This window comes from Oryzias melastigma, linkage group LG3 (genome assembly GCF_002922805.2).
Source record: "Oryzias melastigma strain HK-1 linkage group LG3, ASM292280v2, whole genome shotgun sequence".
Lineage (NCBI taxonomy): Eukaryota > Metazoa > Chordata > Actinopteri > Beloniformes > Adrianichthyidae > Oryzias > Oryzias melastigma.
The window spans coordinates 15,905,872-15,925,386 of NC_050514.1; the positions used below are offsets into that span (position 1 = coordinate 15,905,872).

The 19,515-nt window shown below is 38.8% G+C and overlaps 2 protein-coding genes across 15 annotated transcripts in view; both read right to left on the bottom strand.

Moving 5' to 3' along the window:
• Nucleotides 1–15,553, bottom strand: part of fam189a1 (family with sequence similarity 189 member A1) — a 103,071-nt gene extending 87,518 nt beyond the window's left edge. For 2 of the 3 annotated variants that reach the window (XM_024295004.2, XM_024295003.2), the window contains exon 1: nucleotides 14,489–15,553. In XM_024295004.2, the coding sequence (XP_024150772.1) occupies nucleotides 14,489–14,731 (243 nt within the window). In that variant the 5' untranslated portion in view covers nucleotides 14,732–15,553. The remainder of the gene's footprint in view (nucleotides 1–14,488) is intronic. The other variant, XM_024295005.2, reaches the window with a different exon arrangement.
• An 872-nt stretch (nucleotides 15,554–16,425) lies between these two features.
• tjp1a (tight junction protein 1a) overlaps nucleotides 16,426–19,515 on the bottom strand; it is a 111,273-nt gene continuing 108,183 nt past the window's right edge. For all 12 annotated transcript variants that reach the window (XM_024294997.2, XM_036210078.1, XM_024294993.2 and 9 more), the window contains one exon: nucleotides 16,426–17,885. In XM_024294997.2, coding sequence (XP_024150765.1) covers nucleotides 17,791–17,885 — 95 coding nt within the window. In that variant the 3' untranslated portion in view covers nucleotides 16,426–17,790. The remainder of the gene's footprint in view (nucleotides 17,886–19,515) is intronic.

Here is a 19,515-nt window from a genome sequence, read left to right on the forward strand (position 1 = left end):
CCCCCCCCACACCTCTGCTTTTGATGGACAGCTCGGTCTGTCTGGTCTGTAACCATTTTAGGTAACCACAGTAACAACTAAGTTCTTTCTGCGGTCAACATGGAAACACACAATGGAGGAAATGCTGCATGAAAACATTTTAAATGCAATCAAGACCCAAAAATGATAAAAAATAATGTCACGGAGAGCCCCGTTCGCACACCTGTGACCTCCCCTCCTGCTTGATAGCAGCATCCCACACAACGCTGGTGGCTAATCATAGAACAAAGAGAGGCTCCAGTCAGCAGGCTTTTCCATTGATCAGCCACAGAAAACAGTGGGGAGGCTCAGCGGCCGGCTTTGTTGCAGCAAGAAAAAAGTTTCAGCTTAGTTGCAGGTAGAGGATAGAAGTCAAACACAACAACAAAGCCTTACTGTCTGTCTGTGTTTTCCTATCAGAGCTCCACACAAATGGTTACCTGCTGCAGCACGCCACTGAAAACGTCCTTCCTTTTAGGGAAACTTTTGTAAACACCAAAGTCAACGTTAGAGAAAGGAAATAAGCAACTGGATCTTCACAGAGAACCGAAACTCTCCTTTCAAGCTGAAGAAAGGAATGTCTTTTCTGTAAAGATAAAACATCCCATGAATACAGGTGTGCAGTAGAGTTTTAACAGAGTTAAACTCAAACATCTAAAACAAAATAACCTCTTTTTGTTTACTCAAGCGACATACATGCAGTTCATCGGACGAATGTTCAAGATTATGCATTTGCTCACCCTGGACAAATAGGTAGGGCCGTTTTCTTTTTCTACTGTTTATTAGCACTTGTGTGCCACCGACAACATCCGTCAGATTTACAAACATATGAACCCTATGGAGCAGCTTCTTCACCATTTGATTAACAACCATTAAAGAGTGTTGCTTAATATTTCATTTCAACATTTTTATTTTCTATACAACTTTAGCATAGAAAAAAATCACTAAGATAGTTATTATTGACTTACTTTTACTTATAAATGAAGTCTGTGTGCTGCTCCTTCTGAAGAAACTCATGAAAAGACTGTTTGGAGAAGTCTTCCTTTTCTTCTTTTTTAAAAGTCTTTTAAAGAAGATTACTCCCAGTGACGTGTCTCCACAAATTCCCGAGTTTAGACACAAAATCCTCCATCTAGAAAATGATGCTAAACATGATCAAATAATATTTGGATGGCTGCACTTAACTTGCTACTGCTAACTCTATTATTCTTTAGCCGCAGTGTCACATTCTCTGGGCTCACCAGCGCCCTCTGCCTTGAGGCAGGCGTACTGTCTTCCTCAAAAATGAATGAGTCACAAACTGGCACCAATGTAATCAGTAAATAAGGTAATTAAAAAATAAAGTGTCTTGTATGATGATTATAAAAAAAGACAGAATTAGTAAAGCGCATGCATCAGCTGCAGTCGGCGTGTGCGGAGCCGGGGATGCACGGACTGCTGGTGCTTCACCCGCCGTTGTCTTGCATATTTGAACAGTAAATTTGCTACTTTATTTATTTTTTTTTTTACCAAAGAAACGTTAGAAAAAAACCCACACAGAAAAAAAGTAATCAAAGAACAGACATGTCTAAAAATGAATATTTAATTTTTTACTTAAAAAAATTGCATATTATTTTTATTTTACTGTATTTTCTGAAGTATAAGTCGCAGTTTCTGTCATAGTTTAGCCAGGGGTGTGACTTATACCCAGGAGCAACTAATTTGTGTGTTTTTTGTTTTTTTATACATCAATTAGCTCATATATTTGTTATTTTCCCAGTAAACATTGGTTGTCCTGTAGCGATTGCTGCCCCTAACAGTCGCTAGAGGGCGCTGCATCGGAGTATTAGCATTTGCTACTGGCAGAAGAAGTGTCATCTTAAACAAACATAGAAGATAATCTGATTGTTTTCCTCTTAAACCTTGATATTTTTCTTATACAGATCAAAAGATTAGTATTCCTGTATATATACATATATATATATATATATATATATATATATATATATATATATATATATATATATATATATATATTTATATATTTTGTTCTGAAATGCCAGACTTTTGTCCTAAAAGTGTGACTAATACTCCAGAGTGACTTATATGTGTTTTTCTTTCTTCTTGATTAGACGTTTTTTGCTCTTGTGATGTTTACTCCAGTGCGACTTATACTCCACAAAATACAGTATTTATGCATTTTTTAGCTATATTTTCTACTGACTGCACGTCTTTGTGCCACCTACAGTTGGAAGAGGGTTGGTGCAGGTCTCAAAGTGGTCCAAATCTCCTGATTTGGTTTCAAAACGGAAATAGTTCGGTTCATTGCTAGCATGGATTACCATCATGTCAGGAGAGTGGACTTGTTTTATCCATTCATCCATCCATCTTCTTGACCGCTTTACCCCTTTCGGCGTCGCGGGGGTGCCGGAGCCTAACCCGGCTACTGAAGGGCGAAGGCAGGGTACACCCTGGACAGGTCGCCAGTCTGTTTCAGGGCTGACTTGTTTTATCTTTATTTGAAGAAAAAAAAAATATAGAGACATTGTCAGACTCATTGTGGTGTCTGGGTTCACCAAATAAACCAAATCCATACATCCCTACAAAATCTGAGTCCTTGATTGGTCAAAGTTTGACCCGATTTAGCTTGTAACACGCGTTCAGTGTTCCATGTTTAACCCAAAAACGGTTGTCAAATTTTGCTTAGTTTTGCGAGAGTATTGAACATAGAAGCTCAAAACACACGTTTACACAGACTTTTTACTGGAAACGGTTGCTAGAACGCACTTTGCTGAGGGCGGTGTAAACGTAGCTTCACATTGGCCCCTCCCTCTACGCCCAGAACAGCACTAGTGGACTTTGGTAGTCAACAGTCTGCAGGCAGACCAGCTGGCAGATGGGTGAAGCTGTTTGTAAAGAAGTGCAGCATCAAGCATTCTGTCTGACACATCCCATGTCGCAGGTCAGACTAAACCACGAGCACTAGACAGGCACTGGAGGAAAGGATTTATGGGTAAAATCTGCCATGTATCTGCAGAAATCTCCCTTTTTGCATCCAAAAGTCTGTCCCCGTACGCACAATTCCCTCTTCCCCCCAGTCCTCGGGTCTGACAGCGTCCAGGAAAACAGCAGAAATGCAGCTTTCATCCTACTTCAACCGGTTTCACACTTCAAAGATCAAAATGATGTATAATGAAGGCTGTTTCAGTGTGCAGTTATGTGTGTGCGTTTGTAGCAAGGCTCACAAACGCAAGCGCAGATATGTTTGATCGTCCTCATGTGCTTTAAGATCCCCTCCAGCCTGAGAAGATAAAAATACTTAACTTCCAAGAAAACCGAGTTATTTTTACTGTTTCTTCTTCTTTGCTAATCTCACAACTTTCTGTGCTTTTTATCATGAATCTATAACAATTTCTAAATAATTATCTGATTATTTCTTAACATGAAGTCACACCTGGAGGGATCAGCACGCCGGCTGCATGTGACGTCTGTACCGAGAATAAACTCTCCGCTGTGATGGTGTGAACATGTTGCTGCAGGATGACAACATCAGGATGTGGAACAGGTGTCTTTGAGTTCTTACACTCCATTACATACAACACAACTTTACACCACGTTTTAAAATCATGCTAAACATTTCAGATCCATAGATATGTTCCACACAAAAAACCCACAATTAACTTTTTCTTTTTGAAATGTGTTGTTTTTTTCTGAGATTTAATATGTTAAAGTGTATCTCAACACAGCAGTTTGAACCTCAACTGTTTAATCATTAAAAATATGCTAATTTCTTACTGGTTATTTTAAGCATTAATGTCCGAGAACATTTACTTATTAATGTTTTAATTATTATTTAAACTACGACAAAAAAAAAAAACAAAAAAAAACTACCAAATCTACTTAATCAATTACTTCAGAAAACTTCAAATTTCAAACGCCTCACTCTAATGCATGTCAGAAAACCAAAGAAATGGGACCAACTTGCAGCTCTATTATTTTTTAGTATCTGCTTTACACTAAAGCATTAGTGCAACTCGTTTCTTATTGATGTGCTGCTTGTTTCCTTTAAATCAGGGGTCCCCAAACTCCAGGCTGCGAACCCTCAGGATGCGGACCGGTACCCTAAGTACTGCTTCTATGTTTTTTACCGTGTCCAGTACCACGTCCCGAGGGTTGGGGACCCGTGATTTAATGGGAATAGCCAGGCGGCCAAAAAAAAGGACAAGTTGGGGAGACCCAAAACGACAAAAAGTGATGCGCAGTGAGAATGTGAAGGCCAGGTTAGTTCACCAGTGGGTGCCTTGATAAAAAGCCGGACATTTTCCATTTCCTCCAGTGTAAAACTCAAATTTCAGCAGCAAAATGTAGCCGATTTCACTCTAACCTGTATTGTCTCTGAAGTGTAAGTCACACCAACCAATCACTCAACGTAAAAACATAGTAAAATCAATTAAAAAAGCAAAAATTAAAACACATAAAAAAAAATCCAGAAACTAAAAAGACAATTCCTTAAAAAAAAGAAAGAAAACAATTAAAATTAGCATTTCAAAAACAAAAACTAAAGTAATTTCCAGAAATTAAAATTAAATGTTAAAAAGACGAAACACGAAAGGTAGAAACTATGTAACATCACTGATTAAATGATGCTTCAGGGCCACCGTACTGACCCGATAGAAAGCAAATTTCAATTCAGAATTAAATATATAACAAAAATGTAAACCTCCCTCAGAAAAAAAAAAAAATGTTTTGTAATAAAGCCAAAAGCCAGTAAATTTGACCAAACCAACAACCAAAACTAAACCTAATACTGTAAGGTCACAAAAAGGGAAACAATCCAATTAAATCAAACTTTAATTGCAGAACAATTTTCTGACTAAAGTAGCTCCAGCTTCTCATAAAAAAACATCTTTGAAAGTTTTAAATCAAAAAGTAAGCCAAAAAAGCAAAAATATAGAACACATGAAATGTCTACCCCCCCCCATTCACACAAATGAGCCCAAAGTTCTGTAAGAAACCTCCAGAAGAACTGTGTATTCATCTTTAAAATGAGCAGATATAACACTAATGTGACTGGCAGAGATTGGGGAAAAAGAGAAAAATATTAAAAGTGTACAACCAAAAAAAGGTCAAGACTGACCGGCCTGTGAACCACGTGATCTGTTTGTTTCACCATCATAGATCTACACTCTTCCAGCTCAAATTCATATCTGTGGACGTCTCCTCCTCCTCTCTGCATGCTGCATTCTTGCAGCACTGTCTCTTTGATCAAAGACACAACTGATTATGGTCCCAATAGAAATTCATACCAATAATTACAGATTATTACCTTAAAATCTCAGACAGGTATGCTCATCAGCTCATTTGGGTCAGCTCCCACTCCAATGCTTCGCTCTAAGGTGTGATTTTCTAAAGTGCTTTTTTTGAACAAAGAGGAATCAGACAGAAGTAGCAGAAAGACTTGAATGGAGGGAAGAAGCTTCGCTCTTCTTTGATCCTGATGTTGGGAATAGTAAAAGAACACAAAGTAAAAGAGCTGGTCTGGAAGCAGGAACCATTAGAGGACAGTTGTGTGTTTGTGGAAGGGCAGCGAGGACACACTGTTCCCATCAGAGAAACAGTGTCCCTTGGTGGCAGCGGAGAGTGGGGGCAACATGAACTGGAGGGTCCTCAGAGTAATCAGCAGCAGCCGGCTGAGTACCCACTTACTTATTATGGGAAGGTCCGGAGGGGGGAGTGAATTACAACAGTTCAGCAACACCTCTGAACAGCATGAGCGCCGGAGCCGCATGACATCATCACACAGAGAGGCCCGGCTCAACCCGGCTCAACCCGGCCGAAGACACCAGAGGAATCTCAAGGACCCACAACAGCTTTGCTGTCGGGATGAAAGCAAACAGAACAGGAATCATCTCCATTTGAACCTGAGCGGAAACGCGGAGTCCAGCAGCCGAGCGGGTCACTGACAGGTGGACGTTCACAAGCAGCACTGAGGAGCTCTGAACCAGAACCCTTCCTGTTTGCTGCTGGACTCGGATCAGATCACAGGAGACCTGTCGGACCGACTCTGGATTACTGAGCCAGACATCTCTCAGGCTCCTGTTCTGGTCTGGTTCTGTTTGTTATGGAAACAGCCAACAGCATTTTTCAGAGGTTTTGGAGCGTGGAATAAATCCCTGAAGAGGCTAGCATGACAGTGGCCCTCAAAAAAAACATTTGATCTTCAGTGAAAATGTTTTAGAAAACCATTTTATGTTTCACTCTCATCAAATCCTCTTTTGATCTATTTCAAAAGCGTCTTTTCATTATGATTATGCTGTTTTTTGGAGGTTTTTTTTTTTGGCCCAAATAAAAAACTTGTGTTGTTTTCTAGGATATAGTTTATGCAGAGCACTATAGTTGTAGGGAGGACTATTAGCACTGAGCAAGCCCGCTCCCTCTTCCCATCAATCATCTATTTACACAGTTTCCGGCTAGCTTACACCCCCTATCTGACATTTCTGGTACTACAATTGCCAAGCAATATTGGAGCTCTCAGGACGTTCAGTTTTCATCTCCTCCTGATTAGCAATCATTTGAATGAAGAAGTGCTCAGAAATGCAAATATAATTTTGATTTTCTTTTATATGTCTCAGTTTGTCAGCAAAATGCCATAAGAACATGTTAAAGACACTAAAAAGGCTATTTTCACTAAGTGGGTCTTTAAGAGGAATCGTTAAACTTTATGATGTTGGAGTTGCTTTAATTAGTCATTTATCTGAGTTTCAGTTAAATAGTTTGAGAGTAAAAAAAAAAACACTAAAAAAATCTAATTAAAATGACAAATTCAAAACAGGAAATTGGTTAACAGTTTCAGCAGCAAATGAACGCAAAAACAATTTTTTTAAAAATTAACAACTTTCAATGCAACAAATGATTATTTTTCTTTATTTCTGTGTTTTCTCTCTTTTTTTTATTTACAAGCGATTCTCACATTGGGCGGAACACTGGGATCGGGTGAGATTCAGCTTTCATTCAAAACACACATTAAATGGAACTAAAGAAGGTGGATTGAACAATAAATCTTCATGAGGGACAGCAGCTCTGCCTCCTGCTCCGAGCTCCAGCTGCTGCTGCTTCCAAGATAACCCCAATAAAAACGAGGAGCATCATCAACCACAGCGCAGCCCACAACTTTAGACACCATTAAAAAAAAACACCCAACGGTTCCAGGTCTTTCTGCTCAGCAACAACTCTTATTTTTTCTATCCCGTTATTTATGCAACCAAAAACAAGTGAGAAATAGAAAATAAAACAGCATGTGAAAAGTATGCTCTTACTGTTCACTGGTGGAGCATCAGCCCATCGGCAGACGTTTGTCTGATTATAGCGCTGAAACATTTTAGCGTATAAATGGAAACATATCAACATGGTCTAAAGAATGCATCTGTTTTACTGGGTACCCGATGGAGAAGGCTGAGGTTGGCCTTAATGCCCAACATCATAGCATTATCTGACAGTTACAGTGGCGACACGGTTTGAGTGTGTCTGCAGTCAGGCCACCTCACGGTCACTGAGTCAACGACGGACTCCTCCATGAAAAGAAACAGGCTACTATATGAATTTATTTTAAAAAAAAAATATTAGGGCAACAGATTTTTCTTTTTTTTCCCTCTGGAATACATTTTATTAGCACTAAAGTTAGCATACACGCAGTAAAACAAACGCGAATGATAAATATTCACAACAGATTTTTTTAAAAAGCGATAAATACTGAATAGAACACCAAAATCTAAAAGTAACTGCAGCATAGAAATTCACAGAAAACAAAACGAGCAAGAGAAGGATTTGATTCTAACTTGGCCGTAAAACAGGGACCTCTGGTGGCCAACTGAGGTCATAGCAACTCCTCGATAGTCTCTCCTTTAAATAATAAAAAAATATATATTGTTTTTGTTATGTATTAATATGATATAAAAAATCAACACTAAAATGATTTTTATGGTTATTACACTTATGATTTACACTACGTATCTGTTTATTTATTTACATGTATTACTAGCGATAAATATTTACAACAGAACCAAAGAAAAAGCAATATGGTGGAAAGAACCAGAATAGAACACCAAACATCTAAAAATAACAGTACATGATGATAGATAACAAAACTAGCAAGAGTGCATTCATTTTCATGAAATTCCCACTTGGCCGTAAAAACGAGGACCTCTGGTGGTCAGTTAAAGTTATAGCAACTCCTCAAGAGTCGTACTTTTGAAAATATAAAATTATTGTTGTTCTTATTTTTATGTGTCACAATTATATCACAAAATTATTATTATAATGGTTATATTGTTAAACGATTGTGATTTAAATTGTATATTTGATTATGTACATGTTGCCAGGAAGATTTTTGCAGTTCTTGCTAGAAGGCATTAAGATTTTTCGGTTGATTTTTCTGTTAATTGGAGTTAAATAATTATATTAAAAAAAGAGGATACGACATTGAAGTTACATACACATTTAGCTAGTTTAAAATATATATATATATAAAATAAATCTAAAGTTCAGTCATTTTACCAGGACTGATTATCTTTTCTGCTGAAGCCTTAAATATTACTGTCTAAATAAACATAAACTTTTACTTATCCCCTAAAACTGAAATGCTGCTAAACGTAATTGTAACAAACATCCTATTCAACCAAATCAGAAAAGATGAATGATTATTTAAAACTTAAAATATGTATCTCAAAATCTAACTTAATATGTTACGAGTTTACTTTTTTTTATCTAAGTTACATATATTTCAGAAAGTCTCTTTTCCATCTCTGAGCCTGAAATTGCACTTGTTCTGAAAACAACCTTTATTCTTTTTAGTCAAATCTAACTGATGGGCTTCACATCCTGAGGGTCACAGAAATCCATTAAACTTCCGATATATTGCTCTCTTCTGCTCCAGATGTTGCTGCTCGCGACCAGACTGTTGGATCACCCGTGTGCAAGTGAAGTGCAGCGACACGTTCCAGGCGCCGCTTATCTTGAAATGCAAATTAAAGCTTAAATAATCCATAGACAAAAAAAAAAAAAAAAAAAAAAAAGTTTCACCACATAAATTTGCACCTATAATGTGATCCAAAAGTTCTGTTTACCAACAAACAACTGGATAAATTTGTCAGTTTCTCAGAACCTGTTACGGTGTTCTTGCTTATTCATAAGCAAACATGTTTTGTTTAATCTGATAAATATTGATTTTTGACAAAAACATGAGCTGACAGGTAAAAAAGTAAAACCTGGAACCATCCGAGAAATGCACAGAGGGAAAACAAAGACTTCTGATCTGAAATTGACTTTTTGTTGAAGTTTTTTTGTTAATGACTCTGCAGTGGAAGTTGTTTTCCGTGGTCTCAGCGCTGCTTTTCTGACGTAAAATCTGCCAATTCAATCTAACGTTTGTCTCCAGGAACAGAGTCTGTAAACAAACACTTTTATTTTTAGATGATAAGAGATGTGTGGGTTCTGCTCCGCTGTACGCTAATGCACTCAGCATTTAAACCAGGAAAAAAAGCCTTTTTGTAAAATCCTGTCTATTATCTGATGGCATCATTGTGAGATTGAATCGTATTGTGGGCTGCTGTGGGACTAACAGATTTCTTTTTGACAAGATTTTCCGCTTTTTTTTCATTTTGGCTGACAAGTTTTTTGTGTTAGATGGAAGTTTTCTTATTTGTAAAAGCTTAAAAAGTTCTTAAAGCATTTATGTTTTCACAGAAATCATATTCAGTTTGCAAATATAAACTTTCAAGATTGCGACTGACCGCATCGTCTTTACGAGTTCTTGGGTTGTTTACGGCTGCATGTGTTCCATAACATCACCAGACATAAAAACGATAAAGAATAAAACTGTTTTCTAAAAAATTGCGAAGAATTTCCTAAAGTCCCACTCCGGTCATTCTTTGATCTATTTTGAAAGCATCCTCAGTGTTCTTTTAAATAAGATTATGCCTTTTTTAGCCAAAATCCCCCCCAAAAATGTCATTTTCTAGGACATAGTTTCTGCAGAGCAGCAAGAGTTCATGATAGATTCACTGAGTTGTGACTGGGCGTTTAGTTTTTCTTTTTATTCTGTGTTTTATGCATTTTATTTCTATCAGAGTGGGACTTCTGTGTTTTTGTGGATCTTTGTTCGGCTACAAGCTTTTTAGCATTTTTTGTCTGCTCCTGATGCTAAATTCTCAAAAACAAGCTATGAACACCATTTTTATTGGAGTGGGTCTTTATAAAAATATAGTTTTATTTGGGGAAACTAATGAAAAAAATGATTCACTGCCTCACAAAGCCCGTACAGAGTACCCATGCTAATGCGAGGCAGGAAAAATTTAATTTAAAAAAATCAACCTAAACCACAAAGAAAAAATCTCAGAAATGTGCTCTGATTAAAGGATAAAAGCTGACTGGACATAACGCACACGCCTCTGTACTCTTTGATACTGAGTCCTGAGTGAGACCAGCAGCATCTTTCATTCACAATGCATCCATGTTTCTGACAATCACACGGAGGTTTACAAAAGAACAAAGCCTCCAGACAAGAGTGAAGACCGTTAGGGATGATCATGCGTGTGCGTGTTTTTATCTTAAGACCTGTTGCCAGGAGACAGAAAGAGCGTATTTAGCCAGTGAAGGACAGAAGCTTCCTATAATCGAATGGCAAACCAAAATAAACCAAATATTAGAAATTTGCATTTTTCGTTGTTGTTCAAAACATATTTGACCTATTTATCTTAAAAAAAATGAAAATTTGTGTGCAATTTTTTGGTTCTTTCTTTGATTTAGCCTAAAATCTGCAGCAATAAACTTCTCTGTTTTTGACAGAAATATTATTTAAATCATTTTAGCAGAAAACTTACTGGAAAATAAAGCAATTTGTGAAAGATTTAAAAAAAAAACTGCCTAATAAAGGTTTCACTTCTCTGGAAAACGTCCTCTAAAATGTAAAATAGAGCGTCTTCTTTTCCATACGCTGCAGTGAGAGAGCTCCTCTGGCAGATGATCAGCTCAATATTTTCATCATCTCCTCTATAAGAATGCAGACGAGTGAGCTCCCTCCCAACAAACACCTTCTCAAGCCTCTTTTGTTACGACTCAGTCTTTAGATTTAGTATTTAGAGCGTGACTTTCTAAAACTCACAGAGGAAGATTTTTCTTTCTCACAATAGGGAGAAGTGAAACCGACAGGAGGAGATCGATTTCCAAAAGTTGAGGGGAAAAGCAAAACGGAAACAATGCATGGAAAAGTCTGAAATGGAGAATTATACAAGTGGATCATTGAGTGGATTTTCACCTAAATCCTGAAGTCAGCTGAAGTCGTTTCTCTGAAGCTTGAAGCTACGTTCACACCGCCCTCGGAAACGCCACTTCCAATGAAAAGTAATCATTCATAAATGCACGTTTTGGGTTCAAAATTCTCACGTTCACGCATCTCCACTCAAGTTTCTGCAACTGTTTTAAAACTCTACAAATAAAACGTGCATCCATTGAAAACCGATTGAAAATCAAACCTGGGCAAACTTTCAAATCAGCAGGGGCGGACTTACCATTAGTTAAATGTAGGCAATCGCCTGGGGCCCCCAAACACACAACAGGAACACTTAAAAAAATAAACTTTACTACCATCATTATTTAACTCTGTCATTAAACACATACAAATAAATGACTGAAATGGCATAAGACTGATCATGTGAAAGTGTTTTATTCTTTGATGGTTTATCAAAACACATTTTCTGCCACAAAAATGTTCAAACGCAGTGCATTGTGGTCTATGTTCACAATCTAATGAGTATTAATGCACACTGGTTTATGCAAAAACTTCTGGGAGAGGGCTCATTATATTGTTTGCCTGGGCCCCCAAACTGCTAAGTCGGCCACTGCCAATCAGGGAGTCTGATTTGGTAGTGATAAATGGACGGCGTTCATTTTAATTCGCCAAATGAAAACTGATCATTTGTACGACACCAAGTCTTTCATATATCAGAATAGAGCTGTAAAGATTTGCAGAACATTTCACCTCCTCCAACTGTAGGTGGCAGACATGAATTAGCTAACAGTGGCAAAATAAAAAAAAGAAGAAGAAGCCCCTCCCTACTTGTCTAGTGTGAACACCATGAGCTACATGGACATTCTTTAGTGCGTTCTTGAATGTGCGTCGGCTTCTTGTTTCTCAATCACAATCGTTGTAGTGCTGCATCCTCCACTCAAATTATTCAACCAGCTAGTAGAGGGGTTCACTATTTATGGTCTGTATTGATCAGGTGATCGTTTGCATACACGTGTGATGTCATCTCGTCCAGCTTTTTTGAACATCAAGGCTGCGAGGACAAAAAATGTGAGGAAAATCAATATGAGGAAGAAAGCTTGTCTGATATGCAAAAACAGCCAAGGAAAAAATCTGGGAGTTCATGTTTCAAAGCCTGCATGAATGTGTGTGTTCAAGTGTGTTAGTGAGGGAGGGGGGTGCACGCTGAGCTCAGCAGAGATCTCTCTGTGTAGGAAGCAAAGATTACGCCTTCTCTCCCTGCGACTGTGATGAAATCCCACTCAGCAGTCATTGCACAAAGATCCGTAATGGCATCCCACAGTGACCAAAGACGCACACACACACACGTATGCACAAATTGAGGACTTATCTTTACCTAAAAAAAAAAGAGTCTTTAATTTAGCACCAAATGATCTTTTAATGAGACTCTGCTTGTAATTGTGACAAATATTGGGAATATTTTTTCAGTCAATAGGAATCCTCCTTTAGAAAATAAGAAAAACATATTTGATAGAAAGTTTAGTTTTTGTGGTAATCAAAAATCCTAATTAGAATTTTAATTTGATTTTTCTTCTTTTCTTAAAAAAAATAAAGAAGGTAAGGTGATTCAACAAAGAAATAAGAAAGAAAACAATAAGTCATGTAAATGGATTTAAGAAACATACATTCATAAATTTATTTCTGACTAAATCTCAGACATTTCCACTGTGTAAAGTCATCCATCAAAACTCAATGTACTCTGATTTTCTAGTTGTTTCCCTCTCACACATCACATCCCCATCAGGAAGTGCTTCTCTACTCAGGCGGGTTTTGATTAAAAACAACTTCATTTACTTTCTTTCCCACTGAGTTTAGTCTTTTCTGTTAATTGTTTTATTTTAATGAAACTCTCTTAAGCACGTGTTTCGAGGACTCTAAGTAAGAGGTGATTCAAATGTTTTGAATGAGAAAATGTGTTTCTTCATTTACTCTGGCACTATATGTAATAGCTGTGCGGTTTTGTGCTTTAAATCCATTTACTGCAACAATAGACCAGACCAAAAGTTAAGACGACATTTCAATAAATCCTAAAATGTACAAATAAAAATCAACATTTGTTGAGAGACTAATAAAAAAGCTTTTCAAACTTGTGTCTTAAAAGTATTCTGTGATATTTTAGTGATTGATAGTACAGTATGTAAGGGAATTCTCCAAAATTATCCATTTTTAAAAACTGTTTTGTTTCGGGGTCGCTAACATGGATAAGTCACCAAAAAAAAAAGCCTCATCTCTATAATTTGTCACTTTATGTTTTAATCTGCAGAATGAATTGCACTTAAGTAATATCTCATGATACTCCCTCTACCGTGCTTTAGAGATATAGGATATGGATTTAACCTATTCATGTTGCTGATTTACAATGTACTATAGAATTTAGCACTCCAATTAATTTGGCATCACATTGAAACATTAAAGAATATTTTTTGGTATATACTGTAATTCAAAAATAAATCCAAGCATGAACAGGAAATAAAATAATTTAAGATATATTGTTTGTTGAAAATGGAAAGAAAAGAAAAAACGAGATCATTTTTTGTTCTGGGCTGCTTACATGGGCTGAATATTAGTAAAAGTTTAAAACATGTATGAGAAGAATAATAAGAAGTTCTGGGGTCTCCTTGACTCTATGTGGAAGATCAGGTTTCAGCACCTCAGAGCAAAACGATTAAAAAATAAGTTTGAGAAAGCAGCCTTAGGCACTCTGTTGACCTTTTACCTCTGACCCCTGGGGATGCACACCTTCCCTTGTAACTACAACAGCCACTGAGACAAAGACTATGTTTTTCTTCAATCTGAATCCCATCACACATGCAGCCCAGTGCAGCACAGATGGGCCTTGTGGCACAGACCTCCCCTCACCCCTGCACTCATGCCCTGCTGCCTCTATAATTAATGGACCAGCTCTGCTCCAGACTCTGGCAGGAAATCAGGGATGTGCGTGTTCATGAATATTTACAGAAACCACCTAAAACGGGCTCAGATGAAGAACCTGATGTCTCCAAACCGAACAGGACAGAATCCTCATCCATCACTAGGGATGTCTGCAGTGCGTCCAGAGGCAGATGCATCCACTCGTTGTCTTTTTTGACACCGTGGATCATCTCTGGTCCTCAAGCTTCATTATCTGGTGTCACAACTTACAGTCGTGACTCAAGTGTTGGTACTCACCGAGAAACCTGCCCAGAAGGGGCACGAATGCCGGACTCTGGAGGATGTGGTGAGCGCCAGAGCCGTGAAGCTCACCGCCAGGATGAGGCTCCCCAGGACCATCTGAGAGACCCCCAACGCCAGCATGATCCGGGTCCGGGTCCGGTTCTCTCGGAGCCGGGACAGGCTGCGGGACAGCGACGCGGGGCTGAGGGATCCCGGGCCGCCGATGCCGCCGCCGCGGGGCAGCGCGCTCACCGGCATGGTCACGGCAGGGTCCGAAAGCACGAAGGCGGGCGACAGACGGAGGACAAAAGCATCCAAGCGGGGCTGCGCAGAGAGAGGTGTCGCAGCAGCCAGCAGCGGAATTAGAGTCCGGGGAGGACGAGCGCCATCAATTATCCCGCGAGCTCCAATTAAAGACGCGCTGAGACTGATGGGAGGAGAAAGGTGAGCGGACTGACGAGCGTTACCGGGCCGAGGAGGGGGGGATATCCCCGAGACAGATTATACAGCAGGTCCAGATTATGTGGTAAATCAGCCATTCCCCAAAAGTCAGGAGAGAAAAGCCCCGAACGAATCATCCTGCTGTGATCCAGCCGCGCACCATTGTCCCGCTGTCTCCCCCTCCAAAAAAACTCCCACCGAACCCCCACTTCAACCAATCCCAACGAACCCGAACTCCTAAAGGGACCGACGTCCTTACAGCCGCAGAGCGCACGGAGGAGCTGCGCACACTGCGGGCTGGAGATGTGCCACTGCGCGCGTCTATGGCGCCGAGCTGCGCTCACAGCGGCGAGGAGAGAGAGGCGACGCGACAAACGCGCGTCAGCACCCACGGCTGCCGGTGGAGAGGCGCGTGGGGGAAAAAAAAAACAAAAACAAAAACCCACGGATGAAGTTAATTCACGCGAGGACCTGTCCTTTATGTTCACGTCACCTGCTGGACTCCTGGACGCAAAGTGAGACCGGAAGCTGCTCACACCTTTCACCAGATTGATGAATAAAATAAAAGACTCAACTGAATTGAGGTGAAAATACGGCACACTAAATCTGGATTATTGGTGATCAAAATGCAGCACATGTCCCCCTAATGTTATCTCATATAATCTTATAGAAGTGATCCTTATTTAATTAGTAGGCCTAAACATATTCAAATTATCTTTAGAGCTAAGAAATGTTTTCACATTATTAATAAAAACTACTTTGAGTCTTTTTTTAATCCACACATTCAACCCTAAAAGCTTAAACAAATACGCAAGTTGACAACTTTATAGCCTATCAAAAATGTATTCGAAATCATTTACATAAAAAACCCATCACAATCTAACGATTTATGTTTTAATTGAGCGCCACAGCAAACATCTCCAGCTCAAGCGCTCCATCTAGCGGCAAACTCTGGTACACACAGATTTTAGTAATAAAAAACAAAAAAGGGGGGTTATTTTTTGTATCTTTTGGGATCATAATTAAAACAAGTGTAGATTCAAATTACAAATTTAACAATATTTTACTCAAAAATATATTTTTTTAAATATTTCCCACAAATATAAAAGTTAAAGTCCTGAAATCATGTAATCTAAAGACATATTTTTCAATAAAAGATGCCTTGAAGGATTGAAAAGTAAACAAAAATTTCAACATGAAAAAAGTTGGTAACACTTTACAAGCTTTATTAACACATTAAAAAACATTAATGTGTTTATAAGGTGTTAGTAAGGCACGTATTAGGACAATAGGCCAAATAAGGCTTTTTTTTTTACCATTCTTAGTAAAGATTTATTAACATCCATCGTCTACGAACGCCATATTAATAAACTGCTTATAAAAGCTTAAATATATTAACTATCTTTGTCAGCATTATATTGAGTGTTTTGCAGCATCTGATCCAACGTGTTATAAAAAGGTTTTGACCGAGCCACAACTTCAAGATATAAAATAGAAAAAAGAAGAGACAATTTATTTTAAAAATTATTTTATTTATTAATATAGTGGTATACTTAAGATTGTGTTGAAGAGGAGAAAATAAAGTCAGCCACACGTGAAGAGCTAATTTTCCATTTAAAGCCGTGTTATTTCTAAAAAGTACTGGTGTGCCATATGTAATATATCGTCTATTAGTACAAAAATACATTTAAAGGGCACACCATATAGCATCCGTTTTCACAAATCAGTGAGGAGGACACTTGCAGAGCGCACCCTTTCAAAAGAACACATTTTAGTCCGAGCACTTTTTCCTGATGTTCAAATCACAGAAAAGTACTTCTCAGCAACCATAACATCATGTCAAGAAAAGTGGTAGAAAAAGGTGTGATGTGTTGTTAGGTTACAATTCCAAGGCTTGAGGGTATGTCCAGAATACAAAGAAAAGCATGTTTCCACTTTCTCCTGTTTTTCTCTAAGTTTTATACAAAAAAGAAAAGACATACAAAAAGTTCATTTACAAACAAAAGAAAACAAGGCAATATGCTAAAGTTATGTACAGCAACTTCTTCTTGGTTCTCTCGTAAATGCATAGCAGATCAAAGAGCTCACTTTTCTTTTATCGACCGCTCCGAAAAAACAAATTCTTTAACTTAATGAAAGTGAATGATCTGCAGATAAGGCATCACTGCTCATTTGTGTATGGATGCAGAAGTAAAAAGGTAAGGAGGGAGGACCGGAGGAGGCTTCTGGACCTGAGTAGAGAACATGCATAGATCTCCATCCGACCGACTGACCGGAAGGAGAGGAGAGGTGCTCAGTAAAGACAGAAAGCTACCAGGTATCATAAGGTGAGGAAGAACTTGTGGTCACGTGTACTGCTTGGGTTCATCAACAGCTGCTGCTTCAGCAGATGCAACCTCCTCTCCCTCAAACCTTCAGTAATTAAAAAAAAAAAATGTCCTGAATGTGGAAAAATGTGACAACGCTTGATATTCAGTCAGTCACTGGAGTTAACAGTAAATATTCTCTACAATTCTATATATACTGTTTGCATATATAGCACAAATATACTTCTCTGGCATGTATGTATGCTGCCGCAAAAGCTATCCTCCATGTATATTCCTGTAAAAACCTTCACTTTGACGGGGAGCATGCGTCAAAGCCTTCACCTCATGTCGAACCTTCACACAGCTGAGGAGCTGCACACAACTTCTCCTCACAAGTGACAGTCTTCATCCACGGCTGCAGTAAACACGGGCTTGTTCTTCATTTGTTTGGACCGAGTGCTCGCAGCGCCGCTGCGGTGTATGTACATCGTGGGTGTTTGAACGTGCCAGTCCCATCTTCTTCACTTCCATCCTTCCACATTCAGCGACATCGCAGCTGCCGGGTCCTCCTTAAAAGTGGTCGATGAGCACCGACACACAGTTGGCCCCCACCAGGTAGTTGGGGTCTCCCGGGAGGGACTTGTTCTGCCAGCTTTTTGGGTCACCTGCACACAGACAGATGGGATCAGGGGGGGCGGTGTGGATGAGTGAGTGATAGCAGCTGCGCCTCATAAGGATTTCCTCTTTTTATATAACCGTGTCACACAGAGACAGAACCGGCTGCAGAACCTTGTGATTCCTGCGGATTTCGCAGTGCAGTCAATAAAACTGATCTGTAATTTCATTGGCTGTCCTAAGTCTCTCGGTGGCGACAAACCCTCAGTCACTGTGAGGTCTAAGTGTGAGTGAAACAACAAACACAGCGGTCTGTGCCACGGGGAAAGTTCCAGTGATCGATCAGAGGATGGAGCTTTACTGCACATGTGAGCAGCTGCTGTTCTAAAACCTATAAACACTTTTCAAACGCAACCAAAAAAGCCAAACATTTGCAAAGCTAATGCAAAGACAGTTGATGCAGAATATGAATTAGCTTTCTCTAATGTCTCAAACGCTTAATCCAGCTGTAAATGTCACTGAAGCACCAAGCCTGAACGTCATATTTACTCCTCACTGCTTCAGTGTTTGAGGATTTAGATAAAGGAATAAAACTGAAAACTGAGCAGAGGGAAGCAGGAGAAACTACTATTCTGAACAGTTTTGGAATGACTGAGGACTCAATTTATAGAATCATGGGTTAAACAAAATGAGATCTTTTCACTTTTTTTTTCCTTAGTAAAGAAATTTAAAAAAAATTCTCAAGGAAAAAATTACTTTTCGGGTAGTTTTAAAAATAGTATATATAAAGTTTGGGTTTAAATTACAAGTTTTGTAGAAACCAAACAAGTTTTAATGATATTGAATTAAATTGAATTGAGTAGTTTGACAATCCGCAAACCGCTCCAACATGGTTTAGAAACGTAAACATGAATATTTTTGTCTCTGCAGTTAATAACAGCGTCTCCATTTATGATAAAGGAGGCGGCAAACTGAAAAAATCATCAAAACAAAGCAGTCAGGATCACAGTTTAGTTTTGGAATAAATCTGTTCACATTAAGGTGATTTAATGCACATATCTCACAAATTTTAGAAGAAACATTTGCAGAATATTAATGTTTAATAACATCTCCCACATGAGAAGTACTGAAGCCCTAAAAGCCTCTTCGGGGCGTAACTTAGTGTAAAAATGTCAAATGACCTCTAAATGGAAGTAAACTAATGACTTCCTAACGGGTCTGTATCACACTGGTTCTGGTTCAGGCGTTAAAGGAACCACAGAGTAGAGAAGAGGAAGGGGAGAGGAAAACGAAAGACCGAAGAGGTGAACAAAAAGAAGAAGGAGGGAAGCTACGTGAGAAGAAAACGACAGAAAAGGTTCAGGAAGGCCCGAGAGTGGCCTTGCTTCACAATAAGAGGATTACGACACAACCCAATAATCGTTCCACAATTCGGAGGGACAACGGAGGGAGCTGACGTTTCTCTGCTGTCCCCACGCCTCATACCCGAAAAATGAGACTAATTAACGGCTAAGCCTGACAGATGCCAAAATTAGAGCGGTGTTTGAAGGCAGGATACGGGGAGGACAGGGCTGCACAAAAGATGGAAATCTGAAACATTTGGAGAAAGTTCAGATTTACTCTTTTTTTCTACTGATCTCAACTGACCTCAATTAAAAAGTTGGTGAAAAATATTCTCAA